Genomic DNA, 20379 nt, shown 5'->3' on the forward strand with positions numbered 1-20379 from the left:
AGGCTGCATGAGCAGCGGGCGTGCGTGGGTGGGCAGGGGCTTGACACTGCGTGCGCGGAGGCAGGGCCCATGGCTCCACAGCAAAGCCTGGGGTCCTGAGGCACAGAGGAGGGACCCCCGTCTCCGACCTACCTCTTTGGGGCAATCCATTGAGGGGCTCCCACACTGTGAGAGGGCACAGGCCAGGCTGGGGGGATGCCCCCCCACCCAGTGCACGAATTTCATGCACAGAGCCTCTAATGCAGCTATAAAAAGGATGGATCTCTTACCCTTTGAGGCAACATAGAGACACACCTATGCCAAGTGAAATAAACCAGTCAGAGAAAGACAAATAACACGTGATCTCATTTATATGTGGAATCTAATTAACAAAATAAACTGACCAACCAAATAGATCAAAAGGCATGGAAGCATGGAACAGACTGATGTATCTCAGAAGGAAGGAGGGAGAGAGGGGCAGAAAGAGCTTAACCAAAGAACTTATATGTATATATGCATTCCCTGTGGTCACAGACAATAGTGTGGTGAAGGCCTGGGGTGGGGCAGAACCTGGGAGGAGGGGGCCATAGGGGGGAAAGGGGAAACATCTGTAAAAATCTCAACAATAAAGATAAAAAATAAATAAGACCAGGCATTTTAGGTCCAGGGGAAAAAAATGCAATTGAAGTCTGGTTGAAGAGGCAAGACAATGACTAGACAAGGCACAGAAAAGGCGCTGGGGGTACGACACCAGGCAGGCCACAATGGATCCTGAACCTCCGGGGGGCAAGATGCATGCCAGGCTCACAGGAAGCACGAAAGAAAAGTAATGAAGGCCTTCACCATGGGCACGGATTCCACATGGCAGGGAAGGCTCCACGTGGACTGGGGTCAGCCTGAGTGTGACCCTGATTTGGATAAAGGGAAGAGAACATTCTAGAGGAGACCAATAACCAGAAGGTCCAGATGAAGGGACTGGCTGTCTCTGGGCTGGGAAGGCAGTGGGGCTGAAAATGAGGGCCACAGTGACCCGATCCGTGCTGCTTACCTGCAAGTGCACCTATGCTCAGCACAGTGGGAGGCCGAGATGGCTCAGGCCCCTGGTATATGCCACCTGCCCAAACTCTAGCGGGGCCATCCCTGTCTTATCCGCAATGTGCGCCCAGCGCCTGCTCTATCCCGCATCCGGCATGTGGTACAAATGTGGGTAATGAATACAGCCCAACCTGGGAGAGCTTTACCAAGAGGCGGCTGCCTGACTCACCTGACCTCCTGGGAGCTTGGCTGGGAAACCACCCCGGGAGTAGGGCTTGCCAGCACGTGCCAAGAAGCCAGCAGGAATGTGCCAGCATCTTCTTGCAACAGTTCCGTCCTGACATAATCATTTCACATAATGATTTTTAAGTGCTAATCTGGCTATAAAACCATCAGGCTGGGAACTCCTGGTAGACTGCTGAAAGCCAGGACAACATAGGCAAAGAAAGCTTTTTTTACCTAAAGTCTTTCGAACCTTTCCTCAGTGTCACCACCAGGGGGCCTTCAGGTCCCCACAGAGCCAGGTCACCGCAACATTCCTTGGTGGTGGTGGTGATGGTGTGGGGGGTCTGTGTTTCCTTCCTTACCTGGCTTTCGAAAGGCCAGTTCTTACTCTCCCCTTCTTCCCACAATTTAAGAGAGTGAACAATACATTCTAAGCTGAAAACTGTAATTCTGAAATGACGCAAAAAACTGAAGAGAATGAAAAACATCTACGATCGGATACCTGGAAATGTTAACTGCCTTATCCTAAGGTTCTTTGTAGGAAAAAAAGAACATTCACGGGAGGGTTTTATACCAGAAACAGCTGCTCAGCACAGTACACATATCCCCCTCCCGCGCCAGCCCTGTGAGAGACTCACTGGAACTATCACAACACACAGCATAAGATGGAAGTGGGGAGACGTCAGGATATTTTTCCAGTCTCTAATGGCTCTAGCTATTGCTTGAAGCTAAAGTATATATTTGGGAATGAAGAAACTTGAGGATTTTCGGAGGCACTGCCCTGATATGTCTAATCTGCCCCCCAAAAAATAGCACTACAAGCCATGCGGGGACCAGAGCCAGGTTTTCACCATTAGTACATGGCATCGCATGTCCTGAGAACTGAGAAGACCTTCAGGATGATGTGCACACCCCCACTTTGCAGACGGGAAAGTTTAGGCAGGTGAGGGACCCGACGGTGTAACCTAATTAGTAAGCAATAAAGCCTGGACTGTAATTCGGTCCTCCTGACTCTGACAACTTAACAAACAGCCTTTGAGCTCCCCGGAGAGAAAGCCATAGAAAAACAAACGAGTGAACTCATAAGACCAAGTTTAACAATGTAGAATTGAAGCTATGCTTTTTCAAAACCAGCCATCTGCCCATTTTGAAAAGTTCCCAATTAGGCTTTAGATCCTAATTGTTTTGCATTTAATCTCTTCCTCCTGCCAGCTTTCCTGTGCATGTGAGGATGCCAAGTAACGTCAAGAAAACCTGCCCACACCACCACAGCAGCAGAAACGCCCTCCCTATTCGGGACAGGAGAGTGAGGTGAGGCGTTTCCTGGTGGTCATGACAGTTTCTCTGCACACTAGCCTTCACTCACTGGATACCGAACTCAGAGCCACAGGGGCCCTGGGGCAGGCACTGTATTGTATCACCCACTTCCTGGGTGGGAACAACAGGAAAGAAGAACAAGGACATCATCCAAAACGCAGATTCCTGTTGTAATGTACTTCCAAGAACTATTCACTCCCACGGCCACCCCGTTCACCTGAAACAAGAATCGCTCTGCATGGGGCAGGCTGAACATGTTTCCATCCATCTAACTAACATTGCTGCCAGGCGGACAGGCAAGTGCTCAAGAAATGAGGAATGGCTAGTTGAGTATCATTTTCTTTTCTTTTAAAAAAATATATTTTTCAGTATTTTCTGAGTTGTTTTTCAACAAGCATAGATTGCTTTCATAATCTGAAAAACATAACACTCTTTTTTAAAAAATTGACTTATAAATCATTGAGTGTCTTAAGTCTAAGCAAGGCCACTGGAAAAGGCTGGAGGAGAAGACAGGTTCCTGCAAACGGGAAAGCACATGAAAATGAGCCAGTTTACTGAAACCCTAGAGTTTCCGCCACTCTGGGCACCCCCTCTGACAGCACCAGGATGACACCAATCCTTTGCTCAGCAAAAGCAGCAGGATGCCAGCATGTCCGCAAACACTGACCCTGCTTATCAACACTTGAGAAGCCCATTTCATTCAGCTCTCACCTTGCAGCTGCAGCGAGGAGGTTTTTCGCATTGGGGGCTCCTGGGTCCACAGAGAGAGACTTGGCAGCTAACAGCAGCTTGCTGGATGCCATAGAGATATTCTTGAGGTTCCCGATCACCTGGATCTGGTCTTCTTTGGTCTGGAAGGTCAAGAGGGGCCAGAGTCACTAGGGATGCTCCATCTCTCCTAGCAAGCCGTCAGAGAGCTGGGAGTGGCGTCTTGGGATAGAAGCAAGGTATCTACATAGATTGAATTAAGCCCAATTAGTTTGCAGATGCCGAACTTGTTGGGACACTGACTGGTGTCTACGTTTCCCCAGACAGATACCCAGACCAAGAGTCGCAAAACAGGACAGAAATTCCTCCCCAAGTGGGTCAGCCAAGAGCTGTGCTATCTCACAAGTGGAGGCATTAGAGGGAGGGGGAGGGAGGGGGGAGCGAGCACGCGCACAGTGCACAGGCCAGGCCACAGGCCAGCGTCTTGCTCAACAATGCTGGAGTTGTCAAGGGGCCCGTCTGTCTCAGCCTGGCACAGGCGGCCAGCCCTGTCTCAACAATCAGAGCTGACTGTATCCCAGAAGTTCCTGACCCAGGAGAGGGCACATTTCTCACCCTCTGTAGATAACAGAGCAAGAAGCACCCTGGGTAGCTCTGTTAGAGAGATCGCAGGAGCTCGGGGGAAACAGCTCTGCAGGCTGACACCAGACCAGTCATGCTCCCTTGTTCTAAACCAGGAGTTTATCTGTTCATCTGGAGGAGGTGATTTTTAATCCTCTGACTCAGTATTAGATACTGTCCCTTTAGATGGGCCCGCCGAACCTCAACAACACGGCTTTTTACTCTATTACCGCACTCAAAGCACAGGATGTGGAGCTATACTAATCTCGGCTAAACATTTCCCCCCCTCCTCTTACCACCCTCCTTCCAAAAGATGTAAATAAAATGACGCATTTTGCTGGAGGTCCGTGAGAATCGTTAACCATCTCCAAGAATCACCTCACACAGAAGCTGATAGCATCTTGGGGATGCCACTCCGGTGAGATCACGGAGCTTCCTAAGCGGCAAAAAGAACGCAACAGGGTAGCCTGCGGACAGGTGCCCCGTTCCTATTTGCCCAATCGGACTCAAGGGTGGCCTGTCCATTGGAGTAGAGAGGTGAGCGTCAGTTCCAGACTGCCCCCCACCACACCCACACCCACACACCTGAGCCTGGCCCGCCATCTCAATGCCAGCATCGAGGAATTCATCGAAATCGTCACTGAACTTCCCGGAGGCCGCAGCCAGCTCCCCGCTCTGCCCCCGGGTCGCATGGACCACTTCCCCAGCAGACTGGTTCAGGTCGGCCGCTGCTTGGTTCAGTTCGCTCTGGGCTTCCTGGAACGGCTTCGTGCTTGGAGGTAACTGTGGGGAACAAAAGGCACAGCCCGTGAGAAGTTCCCTTTGCATGAGAGGGACAGAGGAAGGGACTGTGGACGAAGACAGATACTCCAGGGATGCATTTAAGTCACTGAGGCTGAAGGCTCTCTGCGGCCTGAGCTCATGTTAAATTTGGCCTTCAACATATATGCATTCATTCACCCATTTACATTTATTGAGTACCTATTCAGTGCTAGACACTGTGGTTCTAAAAACAGTAAGACAGCTCTCCTCAGGGGCTATGGTCTCCGAAATGGCACAGTCAGGACTCACACCTGGGCAATCTGCCTCCAGGACTCACTCTCTGAAGCACAGCTCTCTGTTGTCTCTCTTAGGCGGAATCTCTCAAACTTTTAGCTCTCCAGAACTAAAACACTGATGCCAGTAACCTCCCACTCCTATTCCTCCAGACTAACAGCCATCCGTTTTTATGAGTGGCCTTTGCTCATAATATAGCTTGGCTACAGAACAGAACCGTCACCAGCAGAACTATGACTGTACATGAAAAGTTGCAGCGAGAGAGAGGCTAGACTCTCGCTGTCACACCGCATGCACTGCTTGCACACCTGGCAAGTGCCAGGCACCAGACAGAAAAGAAACAAAGATAAACAGGCACAAGCCTCCCAGAAGGAGGCTCACAGAACAGAGAAGGGAACAGGTCCCAGGTGAAATCCCTCACACTACCTCTCCTTTAGTGAATCTTGGGACACATGTCCCTCCATTGCCTGATTGTCATCGTCCCAGATGGCCTGATAAGAAGTCAGATGATCACCTACTCCCCCCTTTCCTGTCTCACTGGGAAAGAGCAAATGGCATATGGGTGAACTTTAAAAGCTCCACCTGGAAACTTCACTGAGCAGAAAGCCAAACAAGGAAAAGGCAGACGGGCAGGAATAGCAGCCTCCGAAAGGAGAGGTTGGCTCTCAGAGGCCCCCTGGGGGAGAGAAGACCCCACTCACAGTGAGCTCCACTCCCAAGGCCCCTTCCCAACCCCAAACCTCTCACCGAGTCCACAAGTAGCTTCTTGCTGGACTCCCCGATGCTCTTCAAGGCCACGTCCACATCCTTCTGCCCGGGGAGGCAATTCACGCAGTTATTCAGGGAGTGCGAGACGGCCTTGGCCACCTGCGTACACAGGAGAAAAGCTCTGTAAGAAAGCGGCTTTCCGTACATTTTTGCACGTGTTGGGAATGAGCAGTGACAGTATGCAGAGCTGAAAAAAGATGGGGAAATGGTCCACCAGCATCTTCCTGACACTGTTTACCCTTAAATCTCCTCCTCTGGCGGCTCGCTGCGGTAAATATCCTGTCTTGGCAAAGGGTCTGACACACTGAGACAGTACACCCTGCCTTTCCCCAAAACCAGGCTAAGTCTTAACTCCGCGATTCAAACTACGAGCTTGCCAATATCATGTCAGGTGCTAAACAAAGATGTCTGATACCAAGAGAAACAGAAAGATCTCCCCTGTTGAGAGCCCTGCAGGGATCACAGAGGTGGAAGCAGGCCTGGAGTTCTCTGGATCACAGTTCATGGGGCTGTGGCTGATTCCTGCTCAGTGACCCTCTGAGTCATCAGCCCCAAGCCTCACTGCCCGAGGGCAGGTAGTCTGCTCCGAGCACTTCCAGACCCACCTGATGGTGCCCACAGGATGCCTTTCAAGGACGTGTGAGGGCTCCCCGTTTGTACTCTTTGGTATCCTCAGTTAAAGGACAAGATCTTAAGATGTAGGTTATGCCTGTCCCTTTAATCTAAACCATCTTCTTCCTAGTGTCTGGTGTAGAACTTCGCCCAGATGGTCTCTAGCCAACTAGGTGCATCAGGTAGTTGAAGACTCCTCCTAAGAGGCAGGAGAGAGTCAGAGTTTAAAACTCCGAGTGGTCAGAGCAAGTATACCCACCTTATCTCTCAGGCTAGGAAGCGGAATACCCTTGAGCATATGTAGGCCCAAAGGAAACAGGTTGTGTCCTGACTCCTAAAGCTCAAAGGGCAGATTTCAACAAAGTAAAGTCCCCCATACTCTCTGTTGGTACATTATGTTGGCTACTACGCAAGATTTGCTAAAGTAGGTATTAAAGCCTGGCTGGTGTGGCTCAGTGGTTGAGCGTCGACCTATGAATCAGGAAGTCAGGGTTTGATTCCTGGTCAGGGCACATGTCCAGGTTTCAGGCTCAATCCCCAGTAGGGGGTGTGCAGGAGGCAGACAATCAATGATTCTCTCTCATCACTGATGTTTCTCTCTCTCTCTCTCTCTCTCTCTCCCTTTCTCTCTTTGAAATCAATAAAAAAATACTATTGTTTTTTCCAAAAGGAAGTATTATGTAGGTAAGGGCAGCACTGTTATGGAAGGTCCTGGAAACACCCACTGAGGAAGTGTTCGCACCAGAAGAAGAATGCCCAGGAGGGAGCCTGCTGACACATCCACTTTAGTGATGACCACCATTCCAGGCCTCACCTGGGCCAGCCTCTGCTGACTCTCCGCATCTCCAGGAGCAATCAGGGCCTGCTTGGCTTCTTGGATGAGCATGGCCGAGCCCTCCATCACATCGCGAGCAGAATCTAACATGGCGTGTGCAGCTGCGGGGTCACTCGTCGATGCAGCCACTCCACGGGCAGCCTGGGCCAGTGTCTTCAGAGCTTGGGCCGTCTCTCTAGCTGCCACTCCTGTGGATAAAAACCATCTAAAGTCATACTTGGGAGTAAACCTCTAGACTGGAGCCTCCTAGAAAGAAGGGTGGTATACCTGAGCTCCAGATTCCTTATTATAAAATTTGAATTGCTCTGCTTCTCAAAGAAGTCGCCCACACCACTGGCTCTGGACCAATCCAAGAGAGACATTCTAAAAAATGCCATGCTGAAAACTATCTCCCTCTGGTTCCCCTCACCCCCACTGCCCCACTGCTCCTAGACCCAGAACACCAAGTGCATGGGATCACACACAGGAGACCCATTCAAACCCACCTTTCTTTTCGATTGTTTTGATTGGGGCATAAGCTTACCTATATATATAAAACCTTAATGTGCAAATAGACCAAACGGTGGAACAACTGAACAACCAGTTGCTATGACGTGCACTGACAACCAGGGGGTGTGCATGGAACATGGCGGGCGTCGGCAGCAGGTGGCAGAGTGCGGAACATGGTGGGTGTTGGCCGTGGTGGGATAGTGGAGCAGGTGAGAGGGGGTGCCAGACCAAGGTGGGGTGCCAGTTGCTGTCATTGGGGCAAGCCTCTGGTGTTTACTGAAAATTTTTTGCTGCCACACACTGCGGTCCTGCCCGGCGCTCGTACCTGCTGCTGGTGCTGGCCCTGTATGCACCCGCGGCCAGTGCCAGAGCCGCCGCTCACACCCGTTGCCAATGCCTGGTGCTGGTCCCAGCACTCAGCCCCGTCAGCAGGTGCGAGTGGTGGCTGCCGGCCTGGATCACTCCAAGGGCTTCTCCACCTACCCCTGCTCCTGAGGGGTGATCAGACAGCAGCCACCACTCACACTCACTAATGGCGCTGGCCCTGCTCACACCCGCTGCTGGTGCTGGCCCCAATTGCTCCATGCCATCAGTGGGTGTGAGTGGGCCCTGTCAGCATGTAGAAGTGGTGGTGGCGGGAGCGAGGCTGCCAGCAGACCTGGGACTGGGGCGGTGGCAGGAGGGGCAGAGCAGGGGTGTGGAGGGTGGGCCAGGACCCGCCCCTGTACCCACTGCAGCCTCGCAGTCCACAGTTCCTTTCAAGGTGCACGAATTTGTGCATTGGGTCCCTAGTATACAGTAAGTGAACAAGTCTCCATGGGCAGCTCAGTGACTTTCTACTTGCATATCCATCTACATATATCTGTCCTCCAGATGGAGACATAGAACATTCGCATCACTCGTGCCCTTTCCCAGTCAATGTCCTCTCACACTAGAGGTCATCACTATTCTAGTTTCTATCACTTTTGCCTGGTTTTACCTGTTCTTAAACTCCACGTTGATGGAACCACACAGCATGTATTCTTTTATATCTGGTTTCTTTCTCGGACCATAATGCTGTGAGTCACCCATGTTGTTACCCATAGCCGTTTATTCCGTTTTCTTGATGTGTAGTATTCCATTTACATGAATACATCAACATCTGTTTATGCATTATTCTGCTGATGGACATTTGGATTGTTTCCTGTTTGGGATACTATAAATAAAGCTACGAAGAAAGTTCTTGTACATGCATTTAGGTTGACATATGGAATCATTTTTTTTTCAAAATATAAATGTAGGAACATAATTGCTGGGTCACAGAGTAAGTGTAAATTTAGCTTTAGAAGTACTACAAAGCTTTTTTTTAGAATGTTTTTACCATGATGCACTCCACCAGCAATGTATGAGAATTCCAGTTGCTCTGCATCCTAGGTGAAACTTGCTATTGTCAGATTTTTTACTTTAGCCATTCTGGTGGGTGTGCAGGTGCCTCTCACTGAGGGTTAATTTTTATATCTCTAGTGAGTAATGATATTGAGCACTTTCTCACTTAATGGCCATTGGGATCTCCTCTTTTGTGAGAGGCCTGTTCACCTTTCAATTCACTCCTAAAGATGCTGGGATTTGGTGATAAACTATGAGTATAAACTGCTCCTTAAAAACTCTGGCTCCACCTCCTGCAGGTTGAACATGAGCCTTCCTACACGGCACCTAGTCCTTTGCAACCCAAGAAGAGGACGCAGACTGGAAATGCCAGAGCATGTGACAAAGGCACCTGAGAATTCCGAGAGCTACAGAAGAGCCGACCTTAGAGCTCATCTCTGAACGGTTTCATAGACGAGGCCCAGCACTTGTCCATGAACACACTTTTAGAGGCAGCACCAGAGCCAGACCTGAGGTCTTCTAACTTCTGGGCCAGACTCTCTGCACAGTGCTCTCTGAGATAGCGAACAACGAGGGATCTTGTTAAAGCATATAACATCGGCATGAAAAATACGCAAATCAATTTTTTCTAAAGGCTTTGGCTGGACGGTCTCTGGGGGCCACTGCGTGTGGCCTTTACCAGCCATTGCTTCGGCTGAATCGACAGACACGGCAGGTGGTCCTCTTCTTGCTGAGGATGATGAAGGCCCGTAACACAATGAAGAGTGCAAAAGGCCCAGCTCCAGAAAACAAGACAACTGTACAGCACTGCAGACTTGCTGACCTGTAAATGTTTAGTAAGCCACACAGCTGGGACATAACTCTACAACCTAAGCAAGGCAGGTTACAAAACCGCAGTCCACCGCTTCTCACACGGCACTTCCGTGTGCAACACGCAGAATCAAAGATTTTGAACAAAGTGCTTTCTGAGGCAGAGGAGAAGGCCAGGAGAGAAAACACGAAGATAATAAAGCGAAGGTGGCGGAGAGAAGCAAGCTGCGTAAAACAGCCATTCTACTTTTCGGTTAAGCTCGGGCCCAGGCCGGAAGGATTCTCTGTGCAGAAGGGCTGCAGAGGAGGTGTGGTTAAGACCTCACCTAGCTCTGGCTCTGCTGCTCGTTAGCTAGGCGGCCTAGACTGTTGCCTCAGTTTCCCACAAGTGTTAGGGGAAGCTGAGATCACAGCTCTGACTGTTGAAAATCATAGCCTGTGGCTTTTAGATCCCTCCTCTTTGTCGTATGAACTGAATCCATTTCTATTAGAGGTGTGTATGACTTTGGAAGAATAAAAACATTTATCATACACAATAAGGAAAGTCATGTTTATGCAAAAGTCATTTACTGAAACAAGACCATTTTTTTAAAAGGCAGAAACCAGAGGAACGGAGTTCTGCAAGCTGATGCTTGTCCGTCCACATGTTTTCTACCGAGGACTCAGCATGAAATCTCAGGGCACATCCCGGGTTCTCTTTGGAGGGATCAGGTTTCCCAGGAAGAGGAGGCCACACCATCAAAAGGATGGAACAAGGCCACCAGAGGCTGGGAGCCCAGGGAACATCTCGGGCTGTCCATGGTAGAGTTCACAGCAGCATCCTCAATGTAAGGAAGAGAATCGTCAGAGCTGGTCCTCAAGCAAACACCACCCTCCAAATGAGACTGCTCCACAGTCAGGCGCGCATTACCGTGCCAGAGCTGCCGTGGGAAACAGGAAAGCCGGCCACTGTTTCAAACCCACAGTCCTTTGAAGACACACATCACTTCCCCAGAATTCTTGCCTCCTGGGTCTTAAATTATATTCGGTAACAGAGTCTTAAGAAGCCACGTCCGTGATATAAAAGATAGTGGGATTTTTTTGTAGTTATTCTTGATCAGAATTCATGTAGATTGTGTGTAGACAGCATTAGACCACATAGCAAACTCACAAGGTTAAAACCAAGCGTGACAGAGTTTTCATCTGTCCCAAGGGATGTGGAAAGGCATCTGCCTATGGAATTGTATCCGGCTGATCAGAAATACATTTGGAATACTGCACTGGCCAAACAAACGCACGTCTGCGTTAGAGTCCAGCCCTGTGGCAGCTTCTGTAACTTCTGAGTCCCACACACCTTGACCGTGGACCAGGGAACTGAGGCCCAGAGCGAGGCTGCCATTCGCGCTCTCTCCTTGCTTCCCACCCATTCTTTAACTTTCCTGCCTTCAACAGGGAGAGCAGGGCCCTGCTTTTCCTAAAGCCAGTGGGTGTTCCTTAAGTCTCTCGTAGGTAACTGTCTGGGCAGCAACTACCTCTCTAGCTCTAGAGACATCCCTCTCTCTGAGTTTCCTCTCTCCAAGGCTGCAAGTTCTCATTTCTTTTGAAGGTTTCTATTGCTCGGCCTTCTTCAATATATTTGAGCTCCTCACGGTTCCATCTGATAAACTTTTCTCACCCTACCACTCCCCCCCCCAGGCAAATATATCTCCACCGTTTCAATCATTATAATTTTATTAAACATTAACACATCTTCATCTCTAGCCCAGCCTTTTCTACTGAGGTCCAGGGGCAAATATTAGCTGCCTAATGGGTACTTCTACTTGGATATGCTGCAGGCACTTCAAACGGAGAGCATTTAAAGTGAACCTGGCATCCAGCATGCCCGCCAATGGTCCCGCATTTCCATCGCAGCGATTCCAACATCTCCCCATTCACCTATCAGGCCGTGGTACAAGCTGTCCTTCCTTACTCCCATCCTGCCACGCCCAGCCAGTCACCAATGGTCAGGTCTCTCTTTAACCCGCCTCTTCGCCTTCACTACCATCCCCCATGCGGATGCCTTCTCACTGGTCTCCCTGCCTCCAACTTTGTTTCCCTCCAACTTATTTGCCCACAAGAGGAAGAGCAACTTCTCTAAAAGGCAATGTAAACTGTATCCGTGGGGGAAAACTTCAATGTTTTCACATGCTCTTAGGTTAGATTTCAAATGACTCAAATTGGCGTAGGAGGCCGTTAGGATCGCCCCCCCCCCCGCCTCCCCCCGCCTACCTTTCCAGCCTTATCCTCTCACGCCTCCCCTCCTTGCCTTTTGCTGGACCCTTTCTCAGTTCATTTGGTCAGCCTTCCTTTCTCTCTCACCTTTGGGACTTCATAGGTGCTGTTCCCACTGCCAAAATGAATGGAGCTACTTTTAGGTGGTTTTTCAGACACCAGCGAGACAGTCTGTCATCCTGAACGTTATCAGTGTCAGATGATGTAAGGTGTAAAGCAGTCTTTGCTCCATTAACAATGCATTTCATCATCCAGACAAAATCTGGCAAGGTTTCAGGAAAGTTTAGAAATTCTTGAAACTTAAACCTCTCCTATGCCCTATGCTCTTAAGAATTTATATATACTTTTCTTTCTCCTTGAATGCTTAATGAGCCCTAAACAATCCTTAAAACCCCAGGTGTCAATTCCACTCTGAAAATGTCCCTTACCCTCCCATTAACAGAACTGTACATTCTTTTCTTTGCAGGTACTATATTATGCTATGCCATAACTCTTACTGTGCTTATTTTCCAAGCAATAAATGCACATAGCTATTTTAAAAATGAAAGAGGGTTTTGCTTATAGTAATGGCCGAATAACTTATTGCAGATGAACCGTCTCTCAGAAAAACCACTAGAAACACTGGAAAAACATACGTACAAAAACATCTGTTTGAAGGCACTGTAAAGTCACCAAGGCATGAGCTTTACCTTGATGAGTAAACAAAGAATGAAAGCACAGAGAAGTGAGTGCAATGTTGCATTTGTCCTCAAGGCATTTTTAAATTTGTAAACTATTGTCCAGAAGCTGAGAAGCTGAGCAGAGCTTCCTGAAATCTCATGGGTCTGGGAAGATAAAGAAAGCACAGTTCTGAGCCCAAGAAACAGCGATGTCCTGGTAGACACCACAGATGTTTGGATGGGAGGCACAAAGGACTCCCCGCTAAAAGGAAAGCTGGAAATAGACTGCACTGTCTCCAATCAGTTCAGTCCCTCCTCACATTACGGTGATCTGCCCCTATCTTAACCACCTGCCGGGAGCAAGGAATAATCCTCTGTATGGAAAGAAACACAAGCTGGAGCCTCAAATTATCTCTACAGTGTAAATGCCAACGATTAGCAAGATAGATAGATAGATAGATAGATAGATAGATAGATAGATAGATAGATAGATAGATATAGATATATATCTCTATAAGCATTTAGATATATAGGTAAATAGATATGTAGATATATAGATATATATCTCACACCAGGAGGTAAAGACCAATGGCTGAAAACAAAGAGGAGAAAAAACCCAGACAATACAAACAGGTCCATACATGATTCTGGTATTGGAATTATTGGGACTGGACATTTAATAACTGCGATAAAGATGTTGAAGAAATTCGATGATAAGATAGAGAGTTCCAGCAGGGAAATGGAAACAATAAGAAAACAATCAAATGGCTCTAATAATACTGAAATATATGCTATTTAAAATAAAAAACTCCACAGAAGGGGATGAAAGCAGAACAGACACAACTAAAGAGAAGAATCATGAGCTGCAGATAAATCAAAAGAAAAAATCAAGAATGAAGCATAAAGAAGAAAAGGTGTATCCTGGCTAGGTGACTCAGTTGGAGCATTGTCCTGTACACCAAAAGCTTATAGGTTCAATTTTCAGTCAGAGCACCTGCCTAGGTTGTGGGTTCGATACCGGTCAGGGCACATATGGGAGGCAACCAATCAATGTTTCTCTCTCACATCAGTGTGTGTGTGTGTGTGTGTGTGTGTGTCCCTTCCTCCCTCTCTAAAATAAATAAAAAACGTATCGTCACAGGAGGATTAAAAAATAATAAGAAAAATTATGGAAAATATAGAAAAGAGCATAGGAGACACACCAAACAGTGAAAATGACTAACTTAAGTGGTAACTGAACTCTACAAAGAAGACAAAAAAGGGGGGGGGGAGGGGGAGAAGCAATATTTGAAGATACAATGGTTGAAAGTTAAAAAAAAAAAAAGCTTTGGTAAGACAACAAATCCCACTTTTAAGGAGTACTACAACCCAAAGCAGGATAAATATGCAAGAAAATTCCTCTGGGGACATTGCTTGAAAATCAAAGGCTGAGAAAATTCAAAAAGCAAGTAGAGGGGAAAAATAAAATCACATTACCTTTAGAAGAGTAAACTAACAGCTGACTTCACAAGAGAAATAAAGGAAGCCAGAGGACAATGGAATAACATCTTCAAAGGCTGGAAGAAAATAACTGCCAACCTAAAATTTTATAATAATTGAAATTATCCACCAAAATTAAAGGCTAAACAAAGGCATTTTTAGAAAAACAAAAACTGAAGGAATTGGTCACAGTAGACTAAGACTAAAGGGACTAATGAAAGAAGGTCTTCAGGTAGAATGGAAATAAGCCCAGGTGGAAGAACAGAGAGATATAGGAAAGAATGAAGAGCAATGGAGATAAACATGGGAGTGAATCAATCTATACCTACTGTAGGAAGCAATATTGAGACTGAATTGAGGAATTAAAATGTATGTGGAATTAAAACACACGGCAATGAATGAGTTGGAAAAAATGTAAATATAATTAAGTGTCCCAAGATTCTTGCACTGTCTGGAAAGAGGTAAACATGGTAAATTTATTAGACTTTAAAAAACTGTAATACTCAATGAATGTACAACTAACAAGTTAATCAAAAGGAGAGAAATAGAATTGAACAAATACATATAAATCTGAAAGAAAGCAAGAAAGGGGAGAAAAAGGAACCTAGAACAGCTAGGACATAAAGAAAATAGTAGGATGATAGAATCAAACTCCAATATGATCAGTAATTACAGTATATGTAAATAGATCAAATATCCCAATTGAGAAAAAAAGACTGTCACACAAAATAAGAACTTCTCCCTCCACCAAAGAGCAGCTACATGATACTGACAGGGTATACATTAAATATAAGCACTCAGAAAAGTTCAAAGGAAAAGGATGGGAAAGGATGCATCATGCACACTATAATGAAAACAAAAGCTTCTATGCAGAAAACTATATAACAGTACTGAGAGAAAGGAATATCTAAATAAATGGAAGAACATAACCCATTCACAGATTAGAAGACTGTGATAAAAAGTCAATAATTTGTCATTTACCCCAAACTGACTCATGTAACTTCAATTAAAAAAAACAACACAGGGTATTTGTGGGTGGGTGGGTAGAAACTGACAGGCTGATTCTAGAACTGATGTGGAACTATGAAGGGGCAAGAATAGTCAATACTAACTGAGGAAGAACAGTGTTGGAGGACTTACATTATTAGATATTAATGCTCAGTATATATAAAACTGTAGTAATTAGAAAAGTGTGATACTAAGAACAGGCAATTAAAGCAATGGAAAAGAAACAAAAGATCAGAGGCCGACTTGCACATATATGTGCTCATTTAATTTATAATGAAGGGCACTAAAGACTACTGGGTTTCAAAAAGTAGCGCTGGGTCAAATGCATAAACATGTGGGGGGAAAAACTAAAACAGGACCCTATTTGCACGTCTACAAAACTCAATTCCAGATTGACTACACTTCTAAATGTAAGAAGTAAAACAATAAAACTTCTAGACTGTAACAGAGGAGAATATCTTCATGATTTTGGAAAGGCACAATTTTAAGTACTAACTTAAAGGAAAAAGTACTAACCATAAAGGAAAAGAAGTGTAAACTGGACTATTTTAAAATTTAAATTTTGTTTTTCAGCAAACACCTTTATGAGAGTGAAAAGGTAAGCCAAGATACAAGAATGTACCTAAGCCACATGGAATTCATACAAACAAATAAGAAAAGGATAGAAAATTCAAATTTTTAAAAATGTACAAAAGACAGGAACAGGCACTTCACAAAAGAAGTTACCCAAATGGCCAATGAAAAGGTCCTCAGCTACACCGTTCCTCAGGGAAACACAAATTCAAACCACAATGTGCCGCTGCTCCACACTCAACAGAATGGCCATGGCTGACAACACCAAGTGGTGACAAGGCTACAGGACACCTGGGTCCTTCGTTACTGCTGGAAGGAGCGTAGCTGAATAGCTGCACAGTCCATGACCCAACAATGCCTCTGAGCTGCTGAAAAGGTTCCATTACTCGATTTGATGGTGGTTTGGGGGTGCATTATATTTGTGATAACTCATGAAGGTATACATTTAGGATGTATGCTCTCTTCTGCATGTATATTTACTTCAAGAGTAATGTATATCTCAAACAAACAAAAAACGTCAAGCAGTAGCACAGAATAACAAAAGCAACAATCCATACCCACTCCCCCTGATTCCTACTCCTAGAGCCACTCAGTTCTTTATGCTTTCTTCTGATTAATGTCATATTTTCAAGCAATGGGCTTACACTGAAACTCCTGTTTCCATTTCAGATAGCTATAGATGTCCTCCTGGGTCTACTTCTGACTACACGAACATTTCCTTTCTTTTACAACCTGGAGTTTTTCCTAAAGTGGGTCACTACACAATCTGTTCCTTACAGTGTACTCCTGCCGTCTCCAGTACTCAACCACCCCTCTCCCTGCAGACCTTGAGGCTTTTATTTATTTGGCTCTTTCAGTTATTACTGATCTATCTCCTTCCATCGTTAAAAATTTCATTGATATCTTATTTGTTGTAATCTCCTCTTTTATTCTCCTTGACCTTTTTGCCCCCCTTTTCTTTAGTGGGATTTCAAGAGTCATGCGCAGGTAGTCCCAGAAGTTTATAATTACTGTTTGCTTATAGTCTAATAGGGGTGTGATCCATTAATAGTTTTTTTTGGGGGGTCATATTTTATTAGGTTTTTGTGTGCAGAGCATTAAGCCAAGTAACAAGCATGTGGAAAGTGCTTGAAAACGGTGTTGAGCTGCTAAAAAAAAAAAAAAGTCAAGTTCACCGTAAAGTCAATGAATTCCCACCCGGCGGTCTGCCCCTGGCCTCATGGCATCGGGACGGGCGTGAGTCTCACCTGTGTAGTGCTCATTGCCTTGAGCAGCACAGGTCAGGAGCTGCGCCATGGAGGAGCCCACTGCTTTAGATGTACTTCCCAGGTCCTGAGCACATTTTTCCAGCTGCAAGAATATTCAAGCGGGGAGGGAACTTAGAAGAAAAAACATACCCAATGAAATCTTACCATAAAAATAATGCAGACCAAACTCAGGGCCTTAGCTCTTTCCCAACAAATGCACTAGTGGTGCAAAGAAGTGGGGTGATGGCGAGGGGACGGGGAGAGGACCCTGCTCCCCTGCTCCAAGCGCGAACTATGAGGGATTAGGTAAGTTACGAACTTCTTCAAGCCTCAGCTTCTTAAGATGGTAATCTAGCTCAGAAGGTTTGCAGAGAATTAATGTACATACTCAACAAATGGTAGCTATTAGTATTATGCCTTTAGAGCTAATTTAGAAAGTCTGCAACAAATCCTTAGTGAGAATTAATTATCCCTTGGCAGGAAATGGGCAGACATCCAGTGGTACCACCTTCCTGGCCTGTGGGACCATTAACATTGCTCAATTTGATCATTATACTTTGAGGAGCTCTAACCAGAAGGAAATGCAATAGAAATGGAGGTTTGGAGTGGCAAATGAGATTATGAAAATGGGCAAAGTGCTTGCTTCCCATGAACAGCATGTCATCTTGCTTTGTAAACGGAATAAATAATTCAGGGAACAAAGTCAGTGAAGGCCTGGGTCTGGGTAATTACTTGATTACTAGATGAGGACAATGTTCTGGAAGAGAACTTCTGGGTGTACTGCGAGGGTGCAGAGAGGCATCAGAGAATCGGTGCATTTCTAATCCTGCAGGTTTTGCAAGAGAGGCAGGCCCTTCAGATGAAAAATAGAGCCTGGTCCATTACAGCCAACAGTATAACACAGTACACACACTTTTTAAGGGCAAACAATTTCCTTAAAATTTACATGCTGTTTCTTACATACTAACTGACCAGTTATTTTATGTGAAGGCAGAATTCACGTCACGCAAGCCTCTCCTGGTCTCCCTGCACCACAGAAGTTTGCAAAGGGAAAGACCAGGACCACACTGCAAAACTGCTGGCCCACAGCCAAGCCTGACTTCATCAGCAGCTGGGTGACTTTAGTTAAGTGACTTAACCCAAGTTTCCTAGTCTTTACAATTAGGGGTAGCCTGATGTGACAAATATTTTCTGAGTGCTTCTTATGTTTGAGACATTGCTCTATGGCAGTGATGGCGAACCTTTTGAGCTCGGCGTGTCAGCATTTTGAAAAACCCTAACTTAACTCTGGTGCCGTGTCACATACAGAAATTTTTTGATATTTGCAACCAGAGTAAAACAAAGACTTATATTTTTGATATTTATTTTATATATTAAATGCCATTTAACAAAGAAAAATCAACCCAAAAAAATGAGTTCGCGTGTCACCTCTGACACGAGTGTCATAGGCTCGCCATCACTGCTCTATGGTAAAGTAGGTGTTCCTGAAGTCCCATATATTCTAAAAGTGTTAGTTCGCCCAAAGAGCAGCAGTAGTTTTAAGAGATCACTCCCAACATGAGCGACTACAAGCTTTAATTCAAACCTTTATTCTGCCAATAACTGGACAAAACAGTGAACACATCTACACCTGTCTTCTCAGCTGTTAAGATGGGGTTAACAAAACTTGCTCATTAAGGTTACTGTCAGGACAAATTTTATTTATGTGTGTATACGATGCTTAATAAATGGTGGCATTTTATTAGTGATGTTCAGTAGTGTGTAAAGGAGGTACATATAAATGAGGAGGATTGGTAAACTTTAACCAAGAAAACCCTGACATAAGCATCAGGAGGTAGCCTAACATAAAAACTGCTAGGTAAATTTTTTTTGTTCTGTTTTTTAAACATGATTGTTGGAAGTATCACTTGTACTTTTTTTTATAACCTCATTGCCACTCATTTCCTAGTAAAATGCCTGAGAGGAGAGGAGAGACGAGACTTTATAGCGAGTTGATGATACAAGCTGCATCTATTTTTTTAAATTACGTTTTCTTTTTATTGTTGTCATTATTATAGATGTCCCCCAACTCCTAGTTCCAAACCCAGCTAGTCAGCTGCACTGGCCTTCTTAGAAAAAGGCCACAGATGAGAACGCTGGCCTCCACACTGGCATGTGTCTTGTGCACGAAGGAGAGGGGTGAATCTAACACGCCGGGTCATGCCCAGCCAGACCCGAGAAGGGCGCTCACAGCACCAGCAGCAGGGCCCTCGGGCGATCCCTACCATAGCGCAGCTCTAAAGCAATGTGGCTGTTCTGAGGCTTTGCATTCAAAAAGTTTGACATTCGGGCACACCAACCCCAAAATGAAAACCGCTTCACACGATTAGAACAGAAGGCAGGCCCCAGCCCACCTTACCGTCTCGCCGGGAAGCGGCTTCAGCTGGCTGTCCGCGGCTGCCATCTTCGCGTCCTGCAGCTCGTTCTTCAGGGTCTGCACGGTGCTCAGAGCGGAGTCGATCTCCATAGGGCCGCAGGCTTCGTGGGCCTGTGACAGAGTTGGGAACATGCGTACACAGTTGGCTTGGAAAAAGTGTCCCCAGTATTTTGCAACATGTGACATGCCTTCTGGACGTCCCCCAGTGAATGTCCCACTCCAGCAATAGGAGGCAGGCAGGCAGCATTTCCCGAGAGGGCAAAGATCATCCCCGGTCAGAACCTTAGTCCTAACTTCCTCAGATAGTAAGTTACGTCTGTCTCACAAATGGATAGACTTCTAGTCTCCTTGAAGCTGTTTTTTCTGAAATGCATTTGCTTCTCAGACTAAGAGGACCCTTATTCACTGTGTCTGGGTTCGGGAGATAGGGCAACCAGCACTGTAGGTGTGCACAGAGAGGCTGGGAAGCACGTGGTGAGCACTTAAATGAAGGAAGGGAAGAAGAAATGAATGAATAAACCCAGGACTTGGGGCCAAAGCTTTATCAACCTCATTGATTCTCTTTATAAATTTCTAAATTATAAACCATTATCCTTTCATACCGAAGACTACGGAAGATTTTTTTCCCTTAGTAATTTGTTTTAAGAAAATTTTATTCTCTTGATCATTTAAAATATTGGTCTCTAAAGGTGTTGATCACCCCCATATACATATCTTAATCAATTATATGCATGTATAATTATGGAACAGTGTATTAAATACTGGTAAATCGTAATTTCTTTTCTTTTTAAATAGTTAACAACAGCAGCAATAAACACTAATTAATTTCTATGTGCCAGTATTCCACAGTGAAGAAACTGGGATAGAGAGATTCATTAACTTGCATAGGTCACAAAATTAGTCAACGGCAAGGCCAGAATTTGAACA

At 45.8% G+C, this 20379-nt stretch overlaps 1 protein-coding gene across 14 annotated transcripts in view; it reads right to left on the bottom strand.

Moving 5' to 3' along the window:
- Positions 1–20379, bottom strand: part of TLN2 (talin 2) — a 421164-nt gene that overhangs the window by 98926 nt on the left and 301859 nt on the right. For all 14 annotated transcript variants that reach the window (XM_059699497.1, XM_059699520.1, XM_059699515.1 and 11 more), the window contains 6 exons: positions 19435–19563; positions 17037–17139; positions 7136–7344; positions 5689–5808; positions 4471–4668; positions 3268–3407 (listed from right to left, as the gene is read on the bottom strand). In XM_059699497.1, the coding sequence (XP_059555480.1) occupies positions 3268–3407; positions 4471–4668; positions 5689–5808; positions 7136–7344; positions 17037–17139; positions 19435–19563 (899 nt within the window). The remainder of the gene's footprint in view (positions 1–3267; positions 3408–4470; positions 4669–5688; positions 5809–7135; positions 7345–17036; positions 17140–19434; positions 19564–20379) is intronic.

This window comes from Myotis daubentonii, chromosome 1 (genome assembly GCF_963259705.1).
Source record: "Myotis daubentonii chromosome 1, mMyoDau2.1, whole genome shotgun sequence".
Taxonomy (NCBI): domain Eukaryota; kingdom Metazoa; phylum Chordata; class Mammalia; order Chiroptera; family Vespertilionidae; genus Myotis; species Myotis daubentonii.